This window comes from Tympanuchus pallidicinctus, unplaced genomic scaffold (assembly GCF_026119805.1).
Source record: "Tympanuchus pallidicinctus isolate F22 unplaced genomic scaffold, pur_lepc_1.0 scaffold20, whole genome shotgun sequence".
Classification (NCBI taxonomy): domain Eukaryota; kingdom Metazoa; phylum Chordata; class Aves; order Galliformes; family Phasianidae; genus Tympanuchus; species Tympanuchus pallidicinctus.
In genome coordinates, this window is record NW_026294722.1 from 7,153,945 (window position 1) to 7,178,280 (window position 24,336).

At 36.3% G+C, this 24,336-nt stretch overlaps 1 protein-coding gene across 3 annotated transcripts in view; it reads right to left on the reverse strand.

Annotated features, from left to right (window-relative positions):
- Positions 1–24,336, reverse strand: part of PHACTR3 (phosphatase and actin regulator 3) — a 94,981-nt gene that overhangs the window by 64,544 nt on the left and 6,101 nt on the right. Inside the window, exon 1 of one of the 3 annotated variants that reach the window (XM_052683446.1) lies at positions 3,919–4,098. The exons of the other annotated variants lie outside the window; for them this stretch is intronic. Coding sequence (XP_052539406.1) covers positions 3,919–3,949 — 31 coding nt within the window. The 5' untranslated portion in view covers positions 3,950–4,098. Of the gene's footprint in view, positions 1–3,918; positions 4,099–24,336 lie in introns of those variants that run through there. 3 annotated transcript variants of the gene reach the window in all.

The following is a 24,336-nucleotide window of genomic DNA, read 5'->3' on the forward strand; positions in this document are numbered from 1 at the left end:
TAAAATATCAGCTCCTCGCATGTTCAAGAGCTTCTTTTCACTCAAAACTGACATTTCCACGGCAACATTTAAGTTTGTTCTATTCACTTGATGTATTTTTTTCCTGAGATGGTTACGCAAATATTAACAAACTCTGTAAACAAGAACAAGCTTGGGAGAGGGGTGGGGGAGACCTTATTGCTCTCTTCCAATATCTGAAAGGTGCTTACAGAGAGAGCAGGGTTGGTCTCTTCTCACTGGTGACAGGACAAGGGGAAATGGCCTCAAGTTGCACCAGGATAAGTTTAGTCTGGATATCAGGAAAAACTTCTTTACAGAAAGGGTTGTTAAGCAGTGGAACAGGCTCCCCAGGGAGGTGGTTGAGTCACCATCTCTGGATGTGTTTAAAAACAGTTTGGATGTGGTGCTCAGGGACATGATTGAGTGGAAGGCTGTTAGAGTTAGATGGTGTGGTTAGGTCGCGGTTGGACTCAGTGATCTTTAAGGTCTTTTTCAACCCGGGTGATTCTATGATTCTGTGATTCTAAGCCACAAAGGAGAAACTCCTCCTTAACTCAGTCTATGAAGACCATTTGATACAAATGGCCATGTGTGTGGTATACTTTTTTCTACTCAGCATCTCTTGCAATAAGCCACTTGGGTATATTTGATGTGCTTTTATCTTAAGATATTAAACTTGCATGTGCTGCTATTCACCTCCAACATCTTCATTCTTGTTTTAAATCTCTGTCATAAGATGATTATTGTCTGATCCCTACTGATCAACGAAACAGCCGCTATTTGTACATGGCTCAGGCTTATCTCAAGTCATGAGCTCTGCAGAGATGCCAAGTAGAGACTATTTTTTTTTGCACCATTCATCTCAGAATTCAAAAATTATTGCTGCAAAAGTTGCAGGCAGCTTTTTTTGGAGCCTTTTGAGAACGCAAAGATATAAACTGTGGAGGAAAAAAAAAAAAGAAAAGAAAGAAATGATTGAGAAATAAAATGATTTTTCAGAGTTTTAAAGAGCTGGATATGGAACAGATCCTTTCCTTATTCTGGTACTGCAACCACAAAACTGGTTTTCCTATCACAGAAAATGGTGTGTTTTCAAAAATAACTTTCCCAGGGCAGATTCATAACAAATGTTACAATTGTTACAGCTCTTATGGAGTCAGTTGTCCTATCACTGGTTTATACCAACTGAAGATCTGCCTCTTTAGCAATAGTTTTGCAACTGATCTTGGCTTATCTCCTTGAAAAGTTAAAAAATATACATCAAATGATGAGCATTCATAAGCATTTGAAATATTAGGAGGATTTCTGGTGTCATGGAAAGTTCCATAATTTTCAAAATTGCGTGTTGTAGTTTCCAGTTGTTGGAAACAATGAGCGAATTTACCAGCTTACACTAGGAACTGTTGACTGTGTCAGATCAGTCATTCACCTAATTCAGTTACAACATTTGCACTATTCACTTTCTTTCCAGCTGCCTCAGTGAAAAGTGAGTGCAAAAAAGAATGGAAAATGATATTATATCACTGCAAAGTTACCTCTCACAGACATTACTTTCAGAGATAAGAAACAGAAAAAGCAAACTGAAGCAATAAGGCAAACTGACCACTACAAATCAAACAGCAATCTAACTTAGTTCACCACATGGGCCTTTGGGATTTTCATACCTTATGTGTTTAATCAGGTTTCTGATGATTTCTGTTCATTAAGGAAGACATTTTTATTTGCTCAGGTTAGTAGATTTCCTCCTCCAAACTGCTTTGCACCACCCTTTCTATAACATCCTGTTAAGTGTTGAGGTCAAAGCCACAAAACATGAGATTGAAATATTGTATCTAAGCAAACTTAAATAAGATTTATCCCCAAGACCCACTGAAAATCTTAATAATACTTAAATGTGTGTAATTTCATTTATTTTTTAGAGACTATGCTTACCCTGTGTTATTTCAGTGCTACACTTCACAACATTGCCTTAGAAATCATTCAGCAGGCAAAAATGAAGGACAAGGATTTGAGTGCAGGATGATGAACTATAGTGTGGGAATGGGAATAGATGGCCAGAGGCAGAGCAACTGGATTTGCCTTCAAAGCATGTGATAAAACTCTGCCCCAGACTGAAGATTTAAGAGAAAAAATACTGCTGATGAACAGTGATGTTGATCTGATGTTACGTGGCAGTTCTGGGTGGATGTTAAATATGGCCTTGGGCATATGGGTTCTCTCCCCTCTTCTTGCCAGACTGCACGTGAGACATAGGACTAAGTCATTTAAATAGAGTACTCCTTTTTAAACTAAAGTTGATGTACAGAAGCTCAGGTAGGTAAGAATCTACAACAGAATTTAGTAGACTCTATCCTCTAGGCATACAAAATGCTGCCTAATTTAATGTTCTGAAAAAAAATCATAATAAATGCATCTCAAGTGAGGCAGATCAAACCCAGCTTTTCAACCTCTCTCTGATACTCAGCACACTCCTCAGCTGTGTGAGGTGGACACATCAGCCCCAAACTATGCAGGGTTATTTTGGAGCAGGAACAGGAGTGATAAGCAACTACAAAAAAAGCTTCTGAATATATTAAGACTTCTGCATTCATGGATTGCTGGAGAAAAACGTGTGTGATCATGCAATTAAAGGCTGCATCTTAATTCATATGCACAAGGAAGCAAATGATGGTTGCATAGGAAACCATGATTCTGGCATTTCCTAGACTTTTAATGCTTGCCTTTAAAATTTTAATAATGTGCTTTTAACACAGTGGATTTCCAGTATATATGTAATTATCTGAAACTATGTAATGCTTTCTCAGTATCTGGGCAACACTGTATTTTTATCCTTTAAAAGAATCCCAAAGAATAGTCATTATTTAACAAAAATATCTTTGGCTTTCTTTACGCTTTGCTTTCGTGTGGAAGCCACAAACAGATTTTCACATACCAGATGAATAATGTGTAGGAAGAGTGAGAAAGGAAGGGAATTGACTTTTTCCTTTTTCTTTTTTTTCTTTTTCCTGAAGTATGTGAATTTAATCTCACTGCTTTATTTCAGACGTAATGCACATCCAAATTTATAAAAAAAAGATCTGCTGAATGCTTCACTATGGTGTTTCATACACTACTGAAGCTCATGTTTTACAAAATACGTTTCTTCAGCCGAATTTTCAATTGTGATATATATTCATTTCCAACTGAGACTGAATTGAAAATGAACATACATCAACGTCTTGGTGGTAGGCAATGTAAAAACATTCTGCATCTTCAAAATATCAAGCAAAATGCAATCATAGATACGCTGGGCAGCCGTTAGATAACCTGACCAGATTTAAATGTTTCACAGAAGTAAAACTTCTTAAGATGATGGATTTTTCAGAGAAACTCTTTTTCTCATCAGTGCCAGGAGGGCAGTGACTGGTTATCCCACACATCTAAACTAAAAAGCATAGTGACACTTGCAGTAAGATTCCCTGTCCATCCCTCTGCAGCCCACCATCATGTAATGCACAGTTATGCAGATAATCTGCCAGCAGCATTGTTGTTTCCTAGTTTGGGGGAATACATTCATGATTATGAAATGTATGATTATTTTTCAGAGAAGAAAGTATGTAAGAACAATTTCACTTTGTCAGCTAAAACCAATGGAATTACTACATTCGTAGCAATCAGAGACTTAATGTATTCTTGACAATGTATCACAAGAAAATTTAATAGAAATCCTAATTTCTTCATATTAAAAAATAGATGCATGTCCTCAATCTATAATCCCAGAAATACTAACAAAATGCTCACAGCTCTAGCGCAGATGTCAACCCACCTCAGTAAAAATTCCAAGTAAATATGATAGATCAGTTTAATTAAATAAGACATCAGCAGCAGAAAACAAGCATTCATCCAGTTTTCTATTCATTTCTATGTTTTGCTACTTACCTCTGAGGGCTGCTGCTTGCTCAGAGCACATAGAATGCAGCAGCTCAGTCCAAGAGAAAAACCAGTTATTCCCTTTCACCCTCTGTTATGCCTTGAAACTCTTTCACTTCTTCTTTTTGAGACGCACAGAAATACAAGGATGGTGCTTCGGGGCTCTATCCAGGTCTGTTTACATTATGTAAAACAGATGAATACATTTCCTATTTTAACCATGAAAATCATGCCTTCACTGACAGGCGCCTGGATCATTAATAGTATGCTGTGTGCAACTGTGAAAACCCACGTAATGCTCAGAAATGGTCTCAGTTTTCTAAATGAAGAGCCAGATTAAAATCCGCAAACCAACTTGGCTTTGTTGCAGAAGTTTTTCTCTACTGTAGAAGAAGCTGGAAGTCACTGTTGGTTAGCAGAGGGATTTCACTGGAAATGCTGGAGGAAACCTCTAGACTCAGGTTAGCACCAGAACCAAAGACGTGGAGTGTTATGGCCTCAGTCAGCTCCCACACCAAACCTGTGATTCTTTCCTCCCAAAGCAATTTTGTCATACAGCAATGTCAGCAAACTGCTTCAGCAGTTTTTGAAAAGATTCCAACTTAAATTACAGTACCAAAAGCCTGCTCTGGGCTTTACCCTTATTATTTTTTCCTAGAATATTTAAATTTCCTATTATTCCCCACCCGGTCTTAAGCACACGTTCCAGAACACAGGAAAACAGTCTTTCCTTCCTGCAGTCCTAAATGCTTTCATTAGGGAGACTTAACACTGAAATGTTTTGGAAAAACAGATGCTCTAGATTTAAAAGAAGAGACGACTCTCAGTGAACAGCTGCATTGCTCTCAGCTACAAGCAAGCTGTATCTCAGAACAGTTTTGTATGTTACTTTGTCGCTGGGAACATATTATTACCATCTAAATTTAAAGACAGTGGCTTTCTGACATGAAAGCAAATGCAGACATAAAACCACAGTGACTGTTCTGTTCGAGTATTTCATGCCAATGACGCAGAAAATAATACCAAAGTGAAAAACAGTTCTTGTTTTAGGTGGTCTGTGCTTGCAATGTGCCTGGCCAAAAACACAGGTATAGGAATTCTTGCACATTTTCAAATTAGTCAGTATTCACAGTGGTCTGTTACAGTCTCACTCTGCAGCTGCTTCAGCTCTTTGTTGACTTTTCAGAAGTATCCTGTCCTCACCAACAGGCTCTACTATATTACATATTAAGGGGTTGACGGACATTAAACCCATGTTCCAAAATAATCATTTTTCAGTTCTAAAGGAAAACACTTCTAAAATAAATGAACAGTAACTACTTCAGTAGATATTATGTCAAGTAATTCCAGTGTTCGGGCAGACAAGCCCACCAATGAGCACTGAGTATACCAACTGCTCTTAAGACAGCTAGTAAATTTCCTAAATCCTGGGAGAAAATCTAAACTAGTTTTCAAAAATTGTCTTAGAAATTTCAAATAAAACAGTCCTTTTTGTCCATGAAATGTAAATTGACTTTTGTTTATCTCTTTTGGAGTCTTCCTACACATGTGGTACAGTACAACTGCTACATTTATTTTCCATGATCATTTAAGCAGTCAGTACATGAATAATCCATTGCAATTCACATAAATTACATGTTTTGGTAAAAGTGCACTAATTGTGTGGATAATAATTGTGTGGATAATTTAAGATTGATTTATTTTAATTAAACGAATACATGTAAAACAGAGACATCAATGGACAGCCCCTTATTGTCTAAGAGATATTTTAAGGAAAAAGTTGAATAAAGTGTTGTTAACATCACTGCAAATCTTTTGATTACTATCAAATGCATAACTTAGGTCAACATTTTTGCATATGTATATACAATAAATATGCATTCATGTTCTGTATAAGGATCTCTTTAAATTTTCTTAGCATAATTTTTGTATTTCAGAAGTATTAATTCTAATTCTCTCCATCCTGCATAGAAATAGGGGATGTCTACTTGTAGATAAGTCTGTGTTTCCTAATTATTTTTATGTAGCTAAATCTGTAATGTAAGATTAAATATCTTAGAGAAGGAACTGCAATGACAAGATGAAAAAAATTCCCATTTTTCCCCCTATATATAGTATAAATATGCTAGTGAGCATTATTCTGACTATCAATCAGTATCTGGTCATTAATCTAATTGTTATTCAGTAAGTACTCCCTGTTATAATTTCTCAGGCATGTGCTGCAAGTCTAATGATTTTTCTGTGCTGTATCATAAGGGAAAGAAGGACGTTGAGTTGTCTTCCAAGTCTCTTCACCTTGTTGCTGGCAAGACTAGCCTTTCCTGTATGATTCCTGAATATAAAGTTGGGTGGATAAATAAGGCTGTGATCAAAATACTGGGTAGCTGGATAGAGAAAACTTACAGTAGAAGGGAAATAGCCTTGCAATTTAATTTTTTTTTTTTTAAAGACTGTTTTACCATTCTGTATACAGCTTCAACCTTTTCATTTGCTGAAGATGTGGAAAAAGCTCTGACAACTAAAGACATAAATTTTCAAATTTAAATAACAAATATTAAGTTAAACTAAAGTTTCTGACCCAGCAAAGTTCTTAAACATATGTTTAAATGTAATACGTAATCTTAGCAAAGCTTATAGGATTCATCTGTCAGTGAAATGCCTTACGTGCAAACATTCTATGCTTCTTTGAGGTTTAAATCCACATCCAAGTACCTGAAATTTAAGCACACAAGTTTGAAAATCTAGCAAAAGCTTCTTAAATCTTTTGCTGAAAACTAAAACTAAGACCTTCTCTGTTCTGGAAGTGTATATGAATCCTTACTCTTTTGGTCACAAGAAATGGTTGTTAACCAGAGGAGGAGTTGTGTCATGATTACATGCGGTGCTGGAGGGCTTCTGAGGCAAACTGCAGAGACCAATGTGAGTTGAAATTTTTGGGGCAGGACAGTGCTAACAAATGAATCAACATGCTGAAAAAAGTTGGTGTTTTATAGGCTTTTTAATGGGCAAAATTACCAAAAAGCTTAGAAGGCTTAACATCAGATTTAGAACTTCTCTTTAGCAAAACTTGGGCTTTAACTTTGCCGTTTTGCATGAGACTCATTTTTACACTTCCATATGTGAAGAACCTCTAGCAATTTACGCTGCAAGAGTAAATAATCTCTAAAGTGAATTTGTGCCTTTTTAAAATAACTCTTTAAGAATCTGAGACTGACCTAGGTGTCCTTGTGGACAGCAAGTTGACCACGAGCCAGCAGTGTGCTTAAGAAGACCGAAGACTGATTTGTTTATAATCAGATTGTAGATCTTCTAGATTATAGCTAGAATACGAGGTATTCTTTGCTGACACCAAATAGTGAGCCCTTTTACTGATGTTAGGCAACACTCCATCTTCTGCAGTTAAACTTTACCCTTTGTTTAAAAGTCTTTCAATTACAAAGACATCAAATTGTCAAATTTACCAGGTAATGACTGCAGCAGGATTTAGCACAAACTTGGCACACCAAACTTCACTTAAGATATTGTTTCCCCATTGAGGAAGGAGAAGGTAGGGACAAATTTGCTAGGTTACTTCTTGAAAATCCAAGATTTGCTTCTGATTCCTGCTTTTTAGGAAAAGAAAAAAAAAGATTGAAACTTTCACTGTATATCAGAATACTAAGTGCTAATTTTAGAACTTTTCAGATAGAATCTGTAGATACTTCAGAACACATGGAAGAAAAAAATTGCATTTGAGGAATGCCTGTTAAACAGGTTTTAATGAAATTAGAACTATTATTTATTCAGTATTTCTGAAACACTTAGAAATGGTATTTGTATTCAATTTTGAGATAGGAATTCCTTATGTCCTCCTTCTTTGCAATCAGTGATCTAAAACAATTGCTCTTTAAACCAGAAATTCTGATTTTAAAGCTTTTTTTGTTCCAATACCTTGACATTCTCTGGATACTTTTTTATTACTTCTGTTGACATTTGTTACCTTGCCTGATTTGAAAATAACATTGCAATTAGTAAAAAAATAGACCAGATGTTCCAGTATATTCCTGGATGGTTTTTGAAAACATTCTAAGCAGTATTTTCTAAAGATTACAAAATTTATATACCACTATCCCCATGTCTCTTGATCAGGATATTTTGACTTTTAGAATGTTCCATTAACTTCCTTTTGTTTTCTTAAGAAGGCCTTTTGTTTTGTTGGTTGGTTTGTGTTTGTTTTTTTTATCACGTGTCATAAAAATTTGTTGCATGTGTAAGCAATTTAATGGTTCGCTGAAAGGTTGTTATGCAACTGGATTGTGTAAAATCTTGTCCAAGCCCAGAAATGGCAGTGAAAGGGAAAGAGAGAAAAGACTGAGAAATTACATATGCTTTCTGTATATATTTATATCTTGAATATGTGGTTGAATGTAGCTACTCTTTTTTTTACCCTGTGAGTGTGAAAGGAAAGAGAAGATCAGTTACCTCATGTTGGGAAGACAGGAAGAGACAGGTGCTCCCTATTCCCAGCAGTCAAGACTCCAGAGTCCTAATTTACCCAACAGTGAATATATAGTAGTAAAAATATTTTCCACAGGTCTGCTATTTATTTCCTGTTTCTTCCCACACTGTATAAGCATTACTTCTGTGTTTCACTATCATAGAAATTCTGGTGATTTTCAATAGAATAATTAATGAGATGGCAATTTGCACGTTATGTGAAAGTATGTGTTTTGTTTACAGTCAATTCTGAAAACATGGACTTCTGTCCTTCAGATACAGAATAAATCACTAAGCAGCTGATTATTATTATAATGTATGTTGCCTGACCCACGACACAGAAAGCATATTTTCATTACTCTGATGACTAAAACTGACTACTGTTTTTATGGATGTACATACACAGTGTTATGAATTGGTGAATTCTTGTTCAATAATGACTCACGGACTATTGTTCTGTGTCTCTCTTGATCAGCTTCCCACAAAAATAGCTGTGAGAGTTTGAGACAGGCACTACATTAATCTTAGTAAGACTGAGATGTACTGACATTATATCTATCCTCATCAGCGTGCATCTATCTCTATCAATTAATACAGGAGTACCGGTGATGTTTTAGAGCGTACCAGAGGCCACTCCAGTAATCAGCACCAAGGTCAGCTCAGCCTCTACACAACCTACAGATGAATAGGACCCAAATTCATTAAAAAGTCATGATCTCACTAAAAGTGCAGACCAATATTAACTTAGTGAAACACTTCATGAAAACAAAAAGGTGGAAAGATTGAAAAAGATTTTAAAAAGAACACATAAATCTAAATTGTGCTTATCAACTACGTTCTTTACAGAACATTCTATGTGGAGGACAGTGCAAATAGTTAAATGTGAGATAGTGTTTGTAACGTTCTTTGCTCTTAGTAATGCATAATTCAGATGTGATGGAAGAAAAGCCAGAACTATGCACTACACTTGCATCTATTTTTCTTTGAATTGCCTACTACAAATATGGGCTAAATTGTGCCTTTAGGCATAGTCTTGAATAAAGATCATAAATTGCACAATCTCAGAAGACATGATATTCTAGCACAACTCCCTCTTTGCTTCATGATAGGGCAGCCACAAATTACTTTTTCAGAAGCAGTCCACAGTGCGTCTGCAATGTCTCAGATGCACATACTAACCCAAGCATTGCACTGCTACAACAAAAGCCTATTTCTCTTTGCTCTTCTTGTCTGCTCCTCAACTTCAGCTTCCTTACATAGAAGGATGTCATAGAGAATAGACTGTATATAATCCTTCATATGCAGACTGAGATGGATACACATTTTCACTCCCTTAAACAGATGTATATAGTCTTTCACAAACACAGGTGCTTATTTACTTATTCATTTTTGTGGAGGGTTAGGTGACTTACATTTCATTTGAGTGTGGACTTGAAACATAGAGATGTATTTGGCTTATTGTGGTAAAGTTAGACAGCGTTCCAAAAGCAGGGAGTCTGGAATATGAAGTATCACTACTTAATCAGAGAATGCAGCAATAATGGCTATGGGAAATCCCAAAAGTCAATCACTGTACATTTACTTAAATAACTGGTCTGATATAGTACTGCACACAAAGACATTTCAGCTTAAAATTTGTCCTTTAAATGCATCCAATGGTTTGTGTACATGACAGTGCTTACAAAAACTAATCCAAATTATCTAATGTTGGGTGCTTGAACTAGCTTAATTAAACAACACTAAATTTGCATTAATATTCTCAGAATTAAAGCAGTCTTAATTCAATTTATGTTAACATACTTTAGAAAAGAACAAAGCTAAATTAAACTGACCTCAGTTTAATTCTGGACATTAGTGTCCATATAGACTTTAATAAAGTTTAATTAATCCACTTTATTTTCTTAAGTGAAACTGTATGGATTTTCATAGTCTACATTTATGTAAACAGTTATCTTTAGACTTTTATTTTTTATTACGATTCCATATGGGCTAATTTAACGTTTACTAAGAACAAATTTTTCAAGGATTGTTCTTAACTGAAATTGTATTTTCCATCACTGTAAAAGAAATTTCTTACATATTGTTTAAATTACAGCCCTTAATGTAGGTCCTCAGGCCTTAAAGTCTACTGCTTAAAGTCTACAGCTAGATATGATTTTTTAGAAAAAAAACAGTATTCATTTAAATTTGAGGGTTAAAAATGGTTTGTTTAAGCATGTTTCTTTGCAAAATAACTTACAGCATAATAATTGGATTTTCTAGATTATGTGCTAAAACCAAAATTTGAAAATATTTTTGGACTATGTCCCAGTGCAAATCAATCTTACAGATTCTGAAACTGCTAACACATATCTTGAAATGTAATTAATTTGATATTATGATTTTGTTGTCAAAGATACTCTGATTTATAGCTGCTAAAGGTTCTAACACAACAATAATAACTTTTTTTTTTTAACTTTCACTGTTCCCAGACCAGTTGTGTCCCCTCATTAGTTTCAATTTTTTAAAATATTCTTCTGTTCAAAGGGTGAGAAGCTCTATCTTTGGCTGCAACTCTGTTCAAATCACTGCTTGTTAGGCATGGCTCGTGTTAAGTGTGATTTCAGTTGGCAGGGCACTAGATTAGCCGTTGACATCAAGCCAACATTTAATTTTGTTTTCTTGAGTCATCTGTTGCCAGTTCCCATGACAACTGATCTTCTAGCCTTCAGACTTACTAGAAAGAACCATTAGAATGGCCTGGAGTACATACAAGGAATAGATGAAAGTTTAACTTTTCATCAATGGGAACTAAAAAAGCCTTTTCAGCTTTGCCTTCAGCAGCATGTGACTTCTGTTCATGAAAACACAGATGTTCTTATATTAGAAAAATAGAGTGAGCAGTAGTTTTTAACCAATAAATCTGTTTTAGCACCTTTCTGCTACATCTGCAGATTGAAGATCTTTATGTCCAAAATCATGCAGTGCAGAGCATAGTGAAAATATTTTTACATTATCACTTGCATAGCAGTGTATATAATAAAAATTCCAGTTGGTGACATCTCAAATATGGATTCGTTTTGTTTTCATTAGAGTACCTGTACATTTCAATTTATTGTTTCACAGATGTGCAACTTAGAGAAAATATTTCAAGAGGACATCATCAGAGCACTAAGTCAATCCAAAGCTTGTAAAAGATAAGAAGACCAATCAAAATATTATTTGAGCTTCTTGAAGCAAAAATACTTTTATACTCGGCATATATAAAATATGTACAACCCGTGTACTCACTATGAAAGCATAATCTATGAAAGTCTATGAAAGCATAATTAAAAAAAATAATAATCAATAGATTGGATTACAAGCAGTCCTTACAGGAGAATACTGACATGCAGTGGTTATTTCTTAGACCATCTCCTGTTGAGTTTCAGAGGACTCTGTGCTGGAGTGGCTTCCAAAATCTGAATTCAATGTTCCTCTTATATACCAAAGCTTGTGAAGTAGTAGACAACCCAAATCCCTTTAAAATAAACAGAAACATAAATATAATAGAAAAAGGCATGTAACTGGTTGAAATACTTAGAGACTTCCCTTTACCCCTGCATTAGGTAAGCATTTGCCTCTATGGGCAGAAAATAAGCAGTTAGATAACTGTCATTCCATTTGGATTTGCCCACTGCTCAGGAACTTGTGCTACTAACAATTATGAGATGTAGGAGGACTTCCTATTATCCCAGATCTTCACAAAAACTGCAGCAAGAACTGCAATTCATGCAAACTCAGGCATGGGCAGGATACTCAGGACTGTGATCTAAGAATCAATAACCTTCTATAAAAGCAACAGGCTTTTTTCATTGTCGTTTTCATGCACTCCATTCAGTTTTGTTTCATGTACATATTTATATGACCAAGGATGGATCTTCAACAGCAAATTAAGATTGCTTTCCTATGATGTTGCACAGAACTATCTTCTTGCTTCAAACAGTGTAAAAGACAATTACTCTGACAAGAAGCTACCTTGCTTCTCTTCTCCTCCCCTGCCCAGAATAAGCAGTTAAAACAGATTTTAAAGATAATGGGGGTGTATGTGGGAGGGAGGGAAAGATAAGAAAAGAGAATATGCCAGTTCTTCAGCTCGAGTTAACTGTCTTGATTCCACATAGAGCCCTTTCCTCCAGCTGAAAAACCTCGCCCACTAGTAATCACAGGTAGCCAAGTATGTTTGGTACCAGTAATACTGCATATATCAAAATGGCTTTTCCTTACAACTTTTCCCCATTTGACTTTAAAGCCACCCATTACTGTTGTGATCAGTAAAAACTAAGGCCAAAATGAAGCACCATGGCTGGGCTGTATGATTGCCACCTTTCAGTACTACAATGGAGATTAAATAAGTGCCCACAGTAACTCCAGCAGTTTTACCGAAATCGTTCAGGCTGTGAATCTGGGCTCTGTGTGATTGTTTTACAATGAAGTTGGCTCATGAATGTCATTGATGCAGATGCTGGCACACATTCAAAAATGCTGTGTTTCATGTATTGCTTTTATCTTTACATACATTTGAGTATTTTTTTCTCCCCTTTAAAACAGCTCATAGTAGGTAGAGCGAAAAATGATCTAATAGCTCCAGTGCTGTTTCATGCCACATGTGAAATTCAAACTGTAAATATAAAAAAGAGATCTTTCTCTTTAATTCTCATTTTTAACTGGATTGAGAAAGGCAAAACCTGTTCACATTTCAAGCCAGCATCAGTTAAATAAAATACCATCTGAAAGTCTGCAGAAGGATCATCTGGGGAACTTAAGACAAAACTAGGTTTTTTTGACTGGCTGAGAAAGAAATACAAATTAGCAGTTGCTAATTAAGATAATAGAGTGACCTTAATTTGTTCGTACATCCCTTACTGCTTTAGTTGGATGCAATGAAAGCCAATATAGCTGAGCAAATATTTCTGATGAGTAATACATTTGCATCTTCTTACATACTATCTGCATATTCTCCTTGATAGAATTACAGTTTTCCTGACACCATCATCAATGTGCACTTGCAAGATTATTTCTTCAAAATTGATATCAGTTTAACAGCCAAAGACAAATGGTGTGGCTCAGTTCTAGTCCAGTTCCTTATGCCAGCTCCCTCTTTGAGTGCAACTCTTAATTAAGTTTATTGGCACATGTGCAAAACATATGCTTGTTTATTCAAACTTTGCTTTGTACAGATGTTGCTTAATTCTATTAAGTGAGAAAGACCACCATAAGTTTTAGGAGAAATCAGCCAAAATAAGAATAGATGGAACCATTTGAATGACAGTTCAGTACCTTGTTTGTGGGAATTTCAATATTTTGTCTTCCTAAAAACACTCGAATAAGAAATTGTCATTTGAATAACCATGGTTCATGATATGCTTCTCTTCGTCACAATCCAACATGGGGCATTCTGATATGTATGTATACTGAGATAATCCTGGATTTGGATTTTAGGTTGGCCCATAACCAGTATGAGTTTGGAGTGGGCCATTCTGGAATGCACTCTGTGTGCAGCTGTCTGTCCAGCAGAGCTTGCTGTAACTATGTCATCAGTGTCTTGGGTCATACTGTAATGAAGTTAACCATGTTCTATCCTCTAAACCTGCTCTAACAATTCAGACATTTAATCCAAGACCAGTATATTTTTTATCAATAAAAGGAATGGGAGCATACTGATAATTTCTGCAAAGAGACTTAATTGATAGTGCATTGGGTAATGAATGTCTAATTAATAAAATGAGAGCAGAATATAATGGATTTTTTCTTTGTTTGTACACAAAAGGCATCATTAGAACTCTTCAACTGTCATTAGCTCAGTCTCTTCTGCAGTGAGTCATTCTACTCCCTGAAGAAAGTCTATCTGCATTATAAAACTGCCAGACCATACAAATGATACAACTGAAACTTTCCGGATTACCCATTGGTTCTATGAACTTAGGGGATACTTTGGCAAGGCTGTACACATACAAGGCTGCATGTGTAGGACCACATTACGACAGACAATGTTATAATTAACTTGTGATGCTTTGTAAACTGAAATAATCATTTTTGCAATTTCATGGTAAACTGGGTTGTGTGGATATTTCAAGGCTAATCTCATCAGAATTTTCCAAAAGTAAAAGCATCAAGAAAAAAAATACGTTTGGTAAGATTTCCTTGCCCTATAAAACATTCATGTCAGCTGTGATCTCTTGGAAGAACTACCTGATTTATTCTGGAAAGGAACTGACACGTCTTAAATGTGAAGAAACCAAAACTGAAAGTAGATATCCCTGATGACAGCTCCTGAGTTTGTGGTTCTTTTGGACAAGCTGAGTGATACTCAAATTAAAATGTAGCCCTTTGTAAATGGGCATGAGAAAAATCTGTCTTCTTCTTCTGCTCTATGAAGGTGATCACACCTAGGGATATGCAACTCCAAGGAAACACTCCCTGTTTGAATCACTGTAGGATAACCTTTTTTAACCATTCAGATCCAGAGAGTTAGCCACGCTTAAAGCCATTGTGGCAAAGAGTAAGCAAAGGGACTGCTTGGAAACTGAAAACAGAGTGTAAAGAACAGGGATATGGAGTAATAGTCCAGTAGTTTGACTTACCAAATCTTAAAAACAATAATAAAACTAACAAAGGAAAATTGAAATAGTTAAAAATAATGATAATTAAACAAACAAACAAACAAGCAAACAAACAAGCGCAGTCAGTAGCACAGAGGTCAGAATTTGACCACATTGCTTTTTCTCCTTCAAGGTTTTTTTTTACCCTTGAGGGAGAAAAAGCAATGTGGTCAAATTCTGACCTCTATGCTATTGACTGCATAGGATCTTCCACAGGTAGTTTCTCAAGAAGGACCACAACGACAGATAATGGGATTTTTCAACATTCACTTTCTAAATTTTCTATATTTCTAGTAAATGTGACAACCCTAAACTAATCAAATACATTAAGAATCAGTCTTTGATTAAATAAAAGCCATATTCCCCAACCTGTTTAAACAGTCAAATAGTCAGTTACAAATACAATAACTTGGTTGGAGCTACGTGATAGTGTGCTTAAAAGGTTTTGAAAGTTCAGTATAAAATATTGCACAAAAATTACATGGTCATGGCAAGTATGTATGAAGGGAGTTCTTACACATACAGTGAAGAAAATGTGTGAAATTAAATGCTGAAATATACAAATCATTTGTATGCACAGAAATCCCATGAGTGCATATGCAAACCACTCAAGTATGCCTGTTAGTTATTGTAATTGCCATTAACATGTGCAATTACTTGTTCTGCATTACAATTCTAGGGAATGGTTAAATCAGCCACAAAATTATGAATAGCTGAAAAATTCTATTTCTGTCCTCTGATCATTTCATCAAATCTCTTGTTGTTTAGTAAACAAAGTGTATATAATGGACTAACAAACTGCAAACTGTATGTGTGCTTGAAGTAACTGCAGTATTCCCAGAAGGACTGAAATTCTGCTGTTTACAGAATAAGAATTCCACATGCAATAGCAGTGAAATTGTCCATCCCATGAGGCTTAGTCACATCATCAGGATGGGTTATTTGCCACTTCAAACGCTGGCTGTTTTGTTATATATATAAATACACACACATATATGTATACAAATGCCACTTTGAATTTGTTGATTTGCACGATAATGAGTAAGGCTGAACAAATGCACTGTAATATTTGTGATTCCAGAGCTGCTGCCACTTTATGAAAATGATTATATGTATATCTTTGGGAAACAATTGCTGTAAATAACCCATCTGTCATGAGAAATAATCCTAAATAACACACTTGCCACCTCAAATATACTTAGATGGCAGTGGAATAGATGAAGCCTTCTTCACATCTCAGAAGGCAGAGTGAGTTCTGAGCAGAAGAATAATGAAATGAAGCAGCTACTTAAAACCACTCCACACACACTATTTTGAAGTCAGTGCTTTGAAGTCATACCTCCTGAAAGCTATCCAAATGCCAAGATAAAAGCTGGAGCACTGGGTCAGTCATCAGGTTTGCTGTACTGGTGGAATACCTATACAGGAATCTCAGTGCTATTTCAGGACGATACAAAACATCCAGGTTATCAGTGAGATGGATTTTTTGCACAGGTGTACATTACATAAAATGAGGGAACAAGATGTTGATTTTGAGAAGGTCTAATTAAAAATTTCACAATGAAAGTCATGATTTGAAAGTTTGGACCACCTGTGCTATGATGTCAGCCCCCCTGAGAACGGGGTTACTGATTTGTGGTACCCTGTTAGTGTAATATCTGACTGAAAAGCTCTAAGCAAAAAATGCAGTATTGCTATTTGCAACACAAACATGACAAATTTTGAAGATTTTAGCATATGCTATTATATTCAGGAAAATCTTCTAGTAGCAGTTTTTTACCCCTTCTAAACAAATTCCTTCATCTCTAAGACTGTTTTTGAACGTCTGCTCTCTAGAACTTCCCTTTGCTGTCAGCTTATCAGGAGCTGTTAGCTCCCATATCTCTGATTCCATAAGAGACAGAAGCCCAGGACCAGCTGCCCAGTGCATTCATGACTAACTGCCAACCCTAATGGAGTTGTTACAGGCTTCTTGGAAAGGTCTTCCAGAGTTTTGTAACAGCACAGTTTGATTTATGCCATAAAGCAACTTCCAAAAAGTTGTCAATGATTGCAAAAAAAAAAGAAGCTTTACTTACTGTAGCTATATAAACCTTGCCTAGTAGCTAGCTGTTCTTTCAACAATGTAAATATGCAATTACACGTCCATTCACCAGCACTGCAGGTGCAAGCTGAGCAACAGCATGTGTATAAATGTGTGTGGGTGTGTAAAGACTTCATTATGGTGATTTGTTAGCACAGTGAGTGAAGCTTTATGTCTAATGAATGTGTAAATTGGGTTCTTAGCTTGTTTGAGTGAAAAACAGTTCTACCACTTTGTGTCTTTAGCCTATTCCTCTCAAAAAGAAAAGAACTTAGAAAAGGAGGAAGGTAGTTCCATTTCTTGTCAAAGTAGAAGCTTCACCTAAAACCTAATCCTGCTTTCTGGTACTGCCCTCAGTGAAGAAAAGTGAATACAAAGAAATTAGTTTTCTTGAATGATATCTTAATTGTATGCATGATATGCTCTTATGTAGTATTAGAATAAGAGGTGTCGCATCCTGTGTTGTCATTTCTGGGACAGAAAACTGGGACTGCTAGCTAGCTTTAAATCATTTCTGGCATTAACGAGATTCTGACCAGAGGCTCTCTTTTATATTCAGGATATGCACTGCATTATTTCTTATTATATCACCATACACTGCAAAGGAAGAGCTAAGTCATCAAGACTAATCCTTTAAATCTTTCTTTCTTTACCATGTCAGACAAAATAAGACTATGCCGTATTTCCGTAATCTCTCTTGTATTATGAGAATATGATCATCTGTAAAACAACAAAATCCTTAAAATGCATGCATTCCTGTTGGCTCTGATACGTTTTGCCTTGTCTCCTTCTGTTAGAAGAGATAATTCTAAGTCTGTATAATTTCATTTTAACAAGCACTATCAGGCTAAAAATCATAGCATTAGCACAGAGCAGAGCAGGAAAAAAAACCAACACAGTTTTCTGGTGTTTAAAAATCAGTGTTTGTAAAAAGGCTTGATGCAGCACCTGAGGTTCTCCTTTTTCTTCAAGAAACTATCTAAAATGAAAGTTAACTTTGAAAATCTAGGGTACCTTGTTTGGCTTTTTTCTACTTGGATACATGTATTTAGATTAATCTGTTCAAAAGTAGCTCTTGTTGTCAGACAATTTTACATCATCTAACAAGATCTGAAAAACATTTCTGCAATGCTTTGATGGCAAATATCAGGGGAATTTCTTGAGTTAAATACTAATTAATTAAACCCACTAGAGGTAGGCCTCCATTTCCTTTAATAGGATAAGAAATGTACATATATAGAAAAGCATAACCTATTCATCAGAGATATGTCCCTATGGATAGAGTGAGAACATTATCTTGTATGTATGTATTCCAAAATTTAGAATTAATTTCACTTTGCTGATATTTTGATAGCATCTTAGCTGCTAGGAACATATTTAATAACTTAACTCTCCTAAAATCATCTCATCAGAGCAGCCAAAGAATCTATGACCTCAAAATGCATAAGCTCTTGGCAGTTTTTTGTGTGTGTTTTTTTAAAATGAGTTACTGAGAAATACTTCTGAAATGCTCAATGGGCAGAGAAATAGAGAAAGATTAAAGTCCAGGATGGGAAGCAGAATAAATTTTCTGCAGGTACGGACACAAGAGAGCTGATTATATAAAACAGCATCTCCTGAATACGATAGATTTGTAATGCCCCAGGTCATAGTTTTCTGGAGGTCTTTGAAGAGGTTGCTGAAGAAATAGAGGCCTTTGATGTATTGGACTAAAGCCCAAACACATCCTAGATGTAAGTGTTATAAGGCAGGAATGAGGAATATATAAATGAAACAGAAGAAGCTGTTTTCAGTAACTTGTTATTTTCTACTCATAGTTACTTCTTTCAGAAACAAGTTTTTTTCAGTCTCATATTGTCCACAGTAACTTTGGAGATTAAAGGCAACTTTCAACTAAGAATACAACTAATGGTACAGGATGCTAGTGACTCTGTGTAGCAGAAATGCTGAGTCACGGCATGAAGCACTGATGGAGCACCTGGTGGGAAGGCAGGGCCAATCCAGGGGAGTTCAGCTGTATGCAATGGACCTGAGTGATCAGAAGGGCTGGTGCCAGGATCCACCCCTTCCCACACCTCATTTAAAGGTTGGCTGTGGGGGTAAGGGTGTCTTGTTGGGGATCAAGATTGTACCTCAGGCCCTTCAAGGGTAAGCAGATTCTTTCTGGTGTTTCTGTGTCTACAGTTGTTGCATTTGAGCTTTTCCTCACTTGCTGCAGCTTAGGGCTTTGCTATGCTGTTGTCATTGTAGTGCTTTCCATTGTGTTACACTATTACACCCTGCTAAATATTACCTGGGAGGAGTGGCCTTGGTGTGAGATCAGTTTTGTTTACCACCAAAGCATTCACGTAAGAGAGATGTTGTAAGTGCCTGAAGGAAATTGTTTTCAGCCAGACACTTGTTAGAGAGCAGAGGCTTTAGTTATGAGTAACAAATGGGTTTGTGACAAAGTAAGGTCAAACTGAAGACTAAAAATGGTGAAAGCACAGAGAGGTAGTATTTGTTGGGTTCTCTGTCATGTTAGGAACACTATTAGCAGAAGAGCAATTCAAGAGGTGCAGGGGGCTGCTGTGTTTGTTCAGGCTAGCTCATGAAATGAAGTGGAAAAACTGTAGAATAGGCAAACGGAAAAGGAAGGAAAAGTTGCAACAAGCTTTATCTTTTCATGAGAGAATAAGAGAACATAGGAGAGCTTCAACAAGATAGGAGGAGTGTCATTTTTTTTTTTTCTGTGTCAGTCTTCAAAGATACTTTCTTGGAATAGAGAAGAGAGATGAGGATGCATTTCTATTAAGCATTGAGGGCCCTTTTAAAATGTTTTCATTCACACAATATTCTGGATTTTTTGAAGGCCACTTAATACTTATTGAAATAATCTTTCTTTCAATTTACTTTTGTGATCAAATTATAGCACAAAACGTATACCATAACAGCAAGAATTCTATCTGCTATCTATCTTGACAGCTGTTATTCATGTACTCTGTTTGCCTACAGAAAATACGCATCTGGATCATGTCAGCTGTTAAGTTAACCACTATTGCAAGGGTTCAAATAAACTAGCTGCAGGCAATGGCTGATGTTTGCTCTATTGAAGATCTAGCAGAGTCATGGCTTAGGTGAGGATATAATTTTTTGTATCACACTATTCAATCTTGAATTAATATCAGTAGTTTACAATAAAATAGTAAGTTCTTCAGGACCTTTCACGTTCTTAAATAATAGCAAATTCCCAGATGACAGAAGGTTCACTTATGTTCCTCACTTGCAGAAGGCAACGTTACAGACTGACTTCCTCTCTAGAATGAAATATTTCACATGTGAAATCTGAAGTGACATGAGTAGTTTATCTAAATTTTTGCATTAATTTTCTTGAGTTAAATGAAAAACTTGTTATTTTAAGCTCATAGTTTACAAGTGGAGAATTTGTATGGAGTGAATACTAGGCTCTATTTCATCTTCTCTAGAGCTTTCTCTGCATAGATAGTATTCTGAATATTTATTCTGTACTTCTAGATATTGTAAAATAGAGCAAAAACAAATGAGCAACTGTGACAGAAGTAAACACTTTAGCTGAAGTTGAAATGATTTAATTGAGAATGGGATGCCTTTCTTCTTGAAGTTTCTGCAATGCCAGAAAATTGTTACCCCAAACTGCATAGTTGCTAAAATGGAAATATATATATATATATATTTAGAATATTTTATTCCATCACTATAAATGCAGAATTCACATAATTATAGAAGTCCTGCCTGTAAATTCAGAGAAACCCAATTAAGTCAAGCTTACATACATTATCATGCATTCTGAGCAATCCAATTAGGCAGAGGATTTCAGTAGCTGAAGATAGGTTTAGCTTGCAGGCCTAAATTTGTGAAACAATCCCAAGAACTTGGATTCCCAAGGCCTGCCATTAAAAGTCTGTTCAGCTTTGCTCCCCTCTTCCACAAACATCCCTGAAATGCCCCCAATTCCTGCCCCACTTTAGCAGTGACTTAGGCACACTTAACTGACTGCTTTTTTTCAAGCTTCTACTATCACTTTCTCTCTGCTGCTGAAACAAATAGGAATGGTCAGGATTCAAAGCTTTCAATTTATCTGCTGTGCTCAAAATGGAGGGGGCATGTCATCACAATGCTGACTGTTCAGCAACGTACCTGACCATGACATGCTGGTTGAGGAAAAAATATCTCTTAATTATTTCCTTTCTCTGCCCCATACATCACATTTCTCAGGTCCAACTGAAATAATGATGTCATGCTACATATTGTGATGGAAACTTTCCAGACTCCAGTCCTAAGCCTGTTGTCATCAGCTTCTGTCCCTTACCTCCCCTTCTCTGCCTGTCTCACATAAGCATACACACTTTACTTTTGCAGGTTAAGGTATTCTTATGTGATGTGTTTACTTATTGCAAAACAATCTCATCATCTCTTATGTGATAAGACAGGTAAATAGGGAGGAGAGTTTGATTCACCTGTAGACTTGGAGCGAACTCTTTCTGTTGGAAAGGTCTGCTCTATGTAAATATTCTATACAGATTCATATCATGCATGATAAAAAGATTGATAAGTACCTGGAGGAGCAAGAGGCTTTCTTCCAGAGTGACATCAACTAAGATTTTGTCTGAATTTCACCAAGAAAGCATGACTGGTTCTAGATGGTGAACGAACTTGCCCAAAGCATCAACGTTGATGTATGTTATGTGAGCTCAGACTGACTAAATATTACACTTTGTCTTCAGGTGTGTTCACTCAGCACCCCTTGCTTTGCTTCCAGTCTGCATCTAATTTCAAAGCTAGGCAAGCATGTTCTCCCTAAATAGCATCATCTTGGCATGGTCAAGAACACTTTCCTAGACCAGATGGACTACTGTTGTGACCCAGGAGAGCATTCCTCATATTTTTATAAGAACTTAAGAAGTCTCATATAGAGTTAAGATGAAGACCTCTGTGAGCAACTGAATGAAATGTGACAGACGTTCACTGCAGATCAATATAGGAAAGGCAGAGGGAAGATGGCAGGGCCTGAGGGATGTAGCAGCCCTCAGGAAAGGTTGAAGACTTCACTGGCTTGATGCAGTGCAGTGACCTAAGTCCAGCTGATGGTTATTGCAATGGAATGGGATTTGAGGGTGTTAAAATATAAGTGAACACGAGCTCTCTCTTCATTATATACACCATGAAGTGCTTTATGAATAAGAACTTGACTTCTTTTAAATCAGAGGTTTGCATGCATGAACCATGTGTGATTACAGGATATTACCATGCTACTGGAAGCAAGATACTCTTTGATTAAGATCATCTTACTGAAATATTTATGCCAACTCAATCATGAAGCTATTGACCTGCTTCAAGCAGTTATATGATTTGCTCTCTGGGGCATGTATAAATTGGGTGTACATCATACCATAAATCAACTTGAATCTGAAACAAAGGTATGGGATTTGAAGGCACAAAGAATCCATTGTATTAGCATATGAACTCTAGCTACATTTGGAAGCAAAACAAAAGTATCATATTTAGCTTTACTTGGTCTTTAGTATTTACAGATCTAACCTGCCTAGAAAACCTAGAGTAATTAATTCTAGCTATTAAATTTTAAAATGCAAAGCCACAAATGTGGTTTTAAAATGCCATAAAGAGGCAGGAGGGAGGAAGGGAATAATGGACAAATAGATATTTTATGACTTCAGTTCTCTGTCAAGTTCCCAGCAACCTCTGCTTGCTATGAAAAAAGGGTTTTAGAAGGTAGATTAATTGCAGAGGGGAAGGAAAAGCATTAAAAAAAAAGATTAAAAATCCCTTTCCATCTTTCATCAAAAAGCCCATGGCTTCCTTTTGTTCTCCTATTAAATGAAACAGCTTTCAGCATAAAGACTCAATTAGCAAAGGCTTTTAACAAATAGAAATCCTTGTGCTAAATCTCAAAGTCAGAGACCAGACTTGCCTGTGTCCCGTGCATAAGCTGTTTTCTATTGTTATGACGTGAAGCTAGGGAACAAGAAACTGGCAGATACATTAAATAAATTATTTTTTTTAAAAAATCAATATTACAATGAGAACTGGGCCTTACAAAATCCAGAGTCAACTTCCAGTGGTGTCACCGGCTTGCTATAAAAACTCAGAGAAGGAAATTAATCTCAATTCACCATGTGGAGGGGAAAAAAAAAAAAAAAAAAAAAGAACCTCTCGTTTTATTCTGCTGCTTTATGTCTTTTCCAAATTAGAAAAAGCTAGTTAAAGTCAGAACAGTTTCTCTTTATATGCTGCACAGCAACTGGCACAATAGTGCATTATGTCAGTTATGACCCATAGGTATTACTCAGACTAGAGATCTATGCTGGAGAATCTGAGCCTGAATCTTTTTTTTGTAATCTCTGACAGCTCTTTTATGATACATAAGAAACATCTGAAGAGGTAAGGAGAGAAACAGAAATGCCCTTTGTATTGAGTATAGAAGAGACCTGTAATACTTCTGCGTGTTGTGTGAGACACTGCAACTGTAAAGAAGCCCTTTTTCAGTCGGACAGCTTGCTTTGATGGTTGTATCTTTAGGACCTAAGAATTTCTTCAATTAGATGCAAATGCATTATTTAATATCATTGTAGAATAGCAATAAGGAAAAAAGAACAACAAGGAAAAAGAACGAAGAACATTGTTTGCATACTGTACAACCTCATCCCCGCTGTTTGTAATGCCAGAGTAACGTCAGAGTTGCTGAAACCAAACATAATTGTGAAGAAATTGTATTTGTTGAACTAGGTTCCTTCAGGTGCATGGCAGAGGATTCCCAGGAACTAGAGAAGACAATATTTAAAACACGCTGGAACTAACTAACTTAATTCTGATTCAACAAAGGAAACAAAGGATGTAAGAACCTTCTAGATCAGATAACTAGTGAAAAAGGTTTTCAAGGATATGCAGTTAGAACAGTACTCTAACTCTCATGCTCAAGTTTAGACCCAATCTTTTATGCATGCCAAGGAATTTGCTAGCTGCACTGGGAATGGGAGGCAGCAGAGCACAGCACAGGGTCTGCAATGTGGGAGAAGAGTGCAGGTTTCAGCTGTGTGACAATCACGCTTGCACCTTTCAAAGTGAGATTCAGTTCAATCAATCACCACACGTGATTGTAATGATGGGAGGAAAACAGGACTCTGTTATTTTTCAAGGATTCTGGAGTGTCTATAGATGTGGGGGGAGGGGAAGGAAAAAAAAAACCTCATAACACCAGCAAGTACTTCCCAT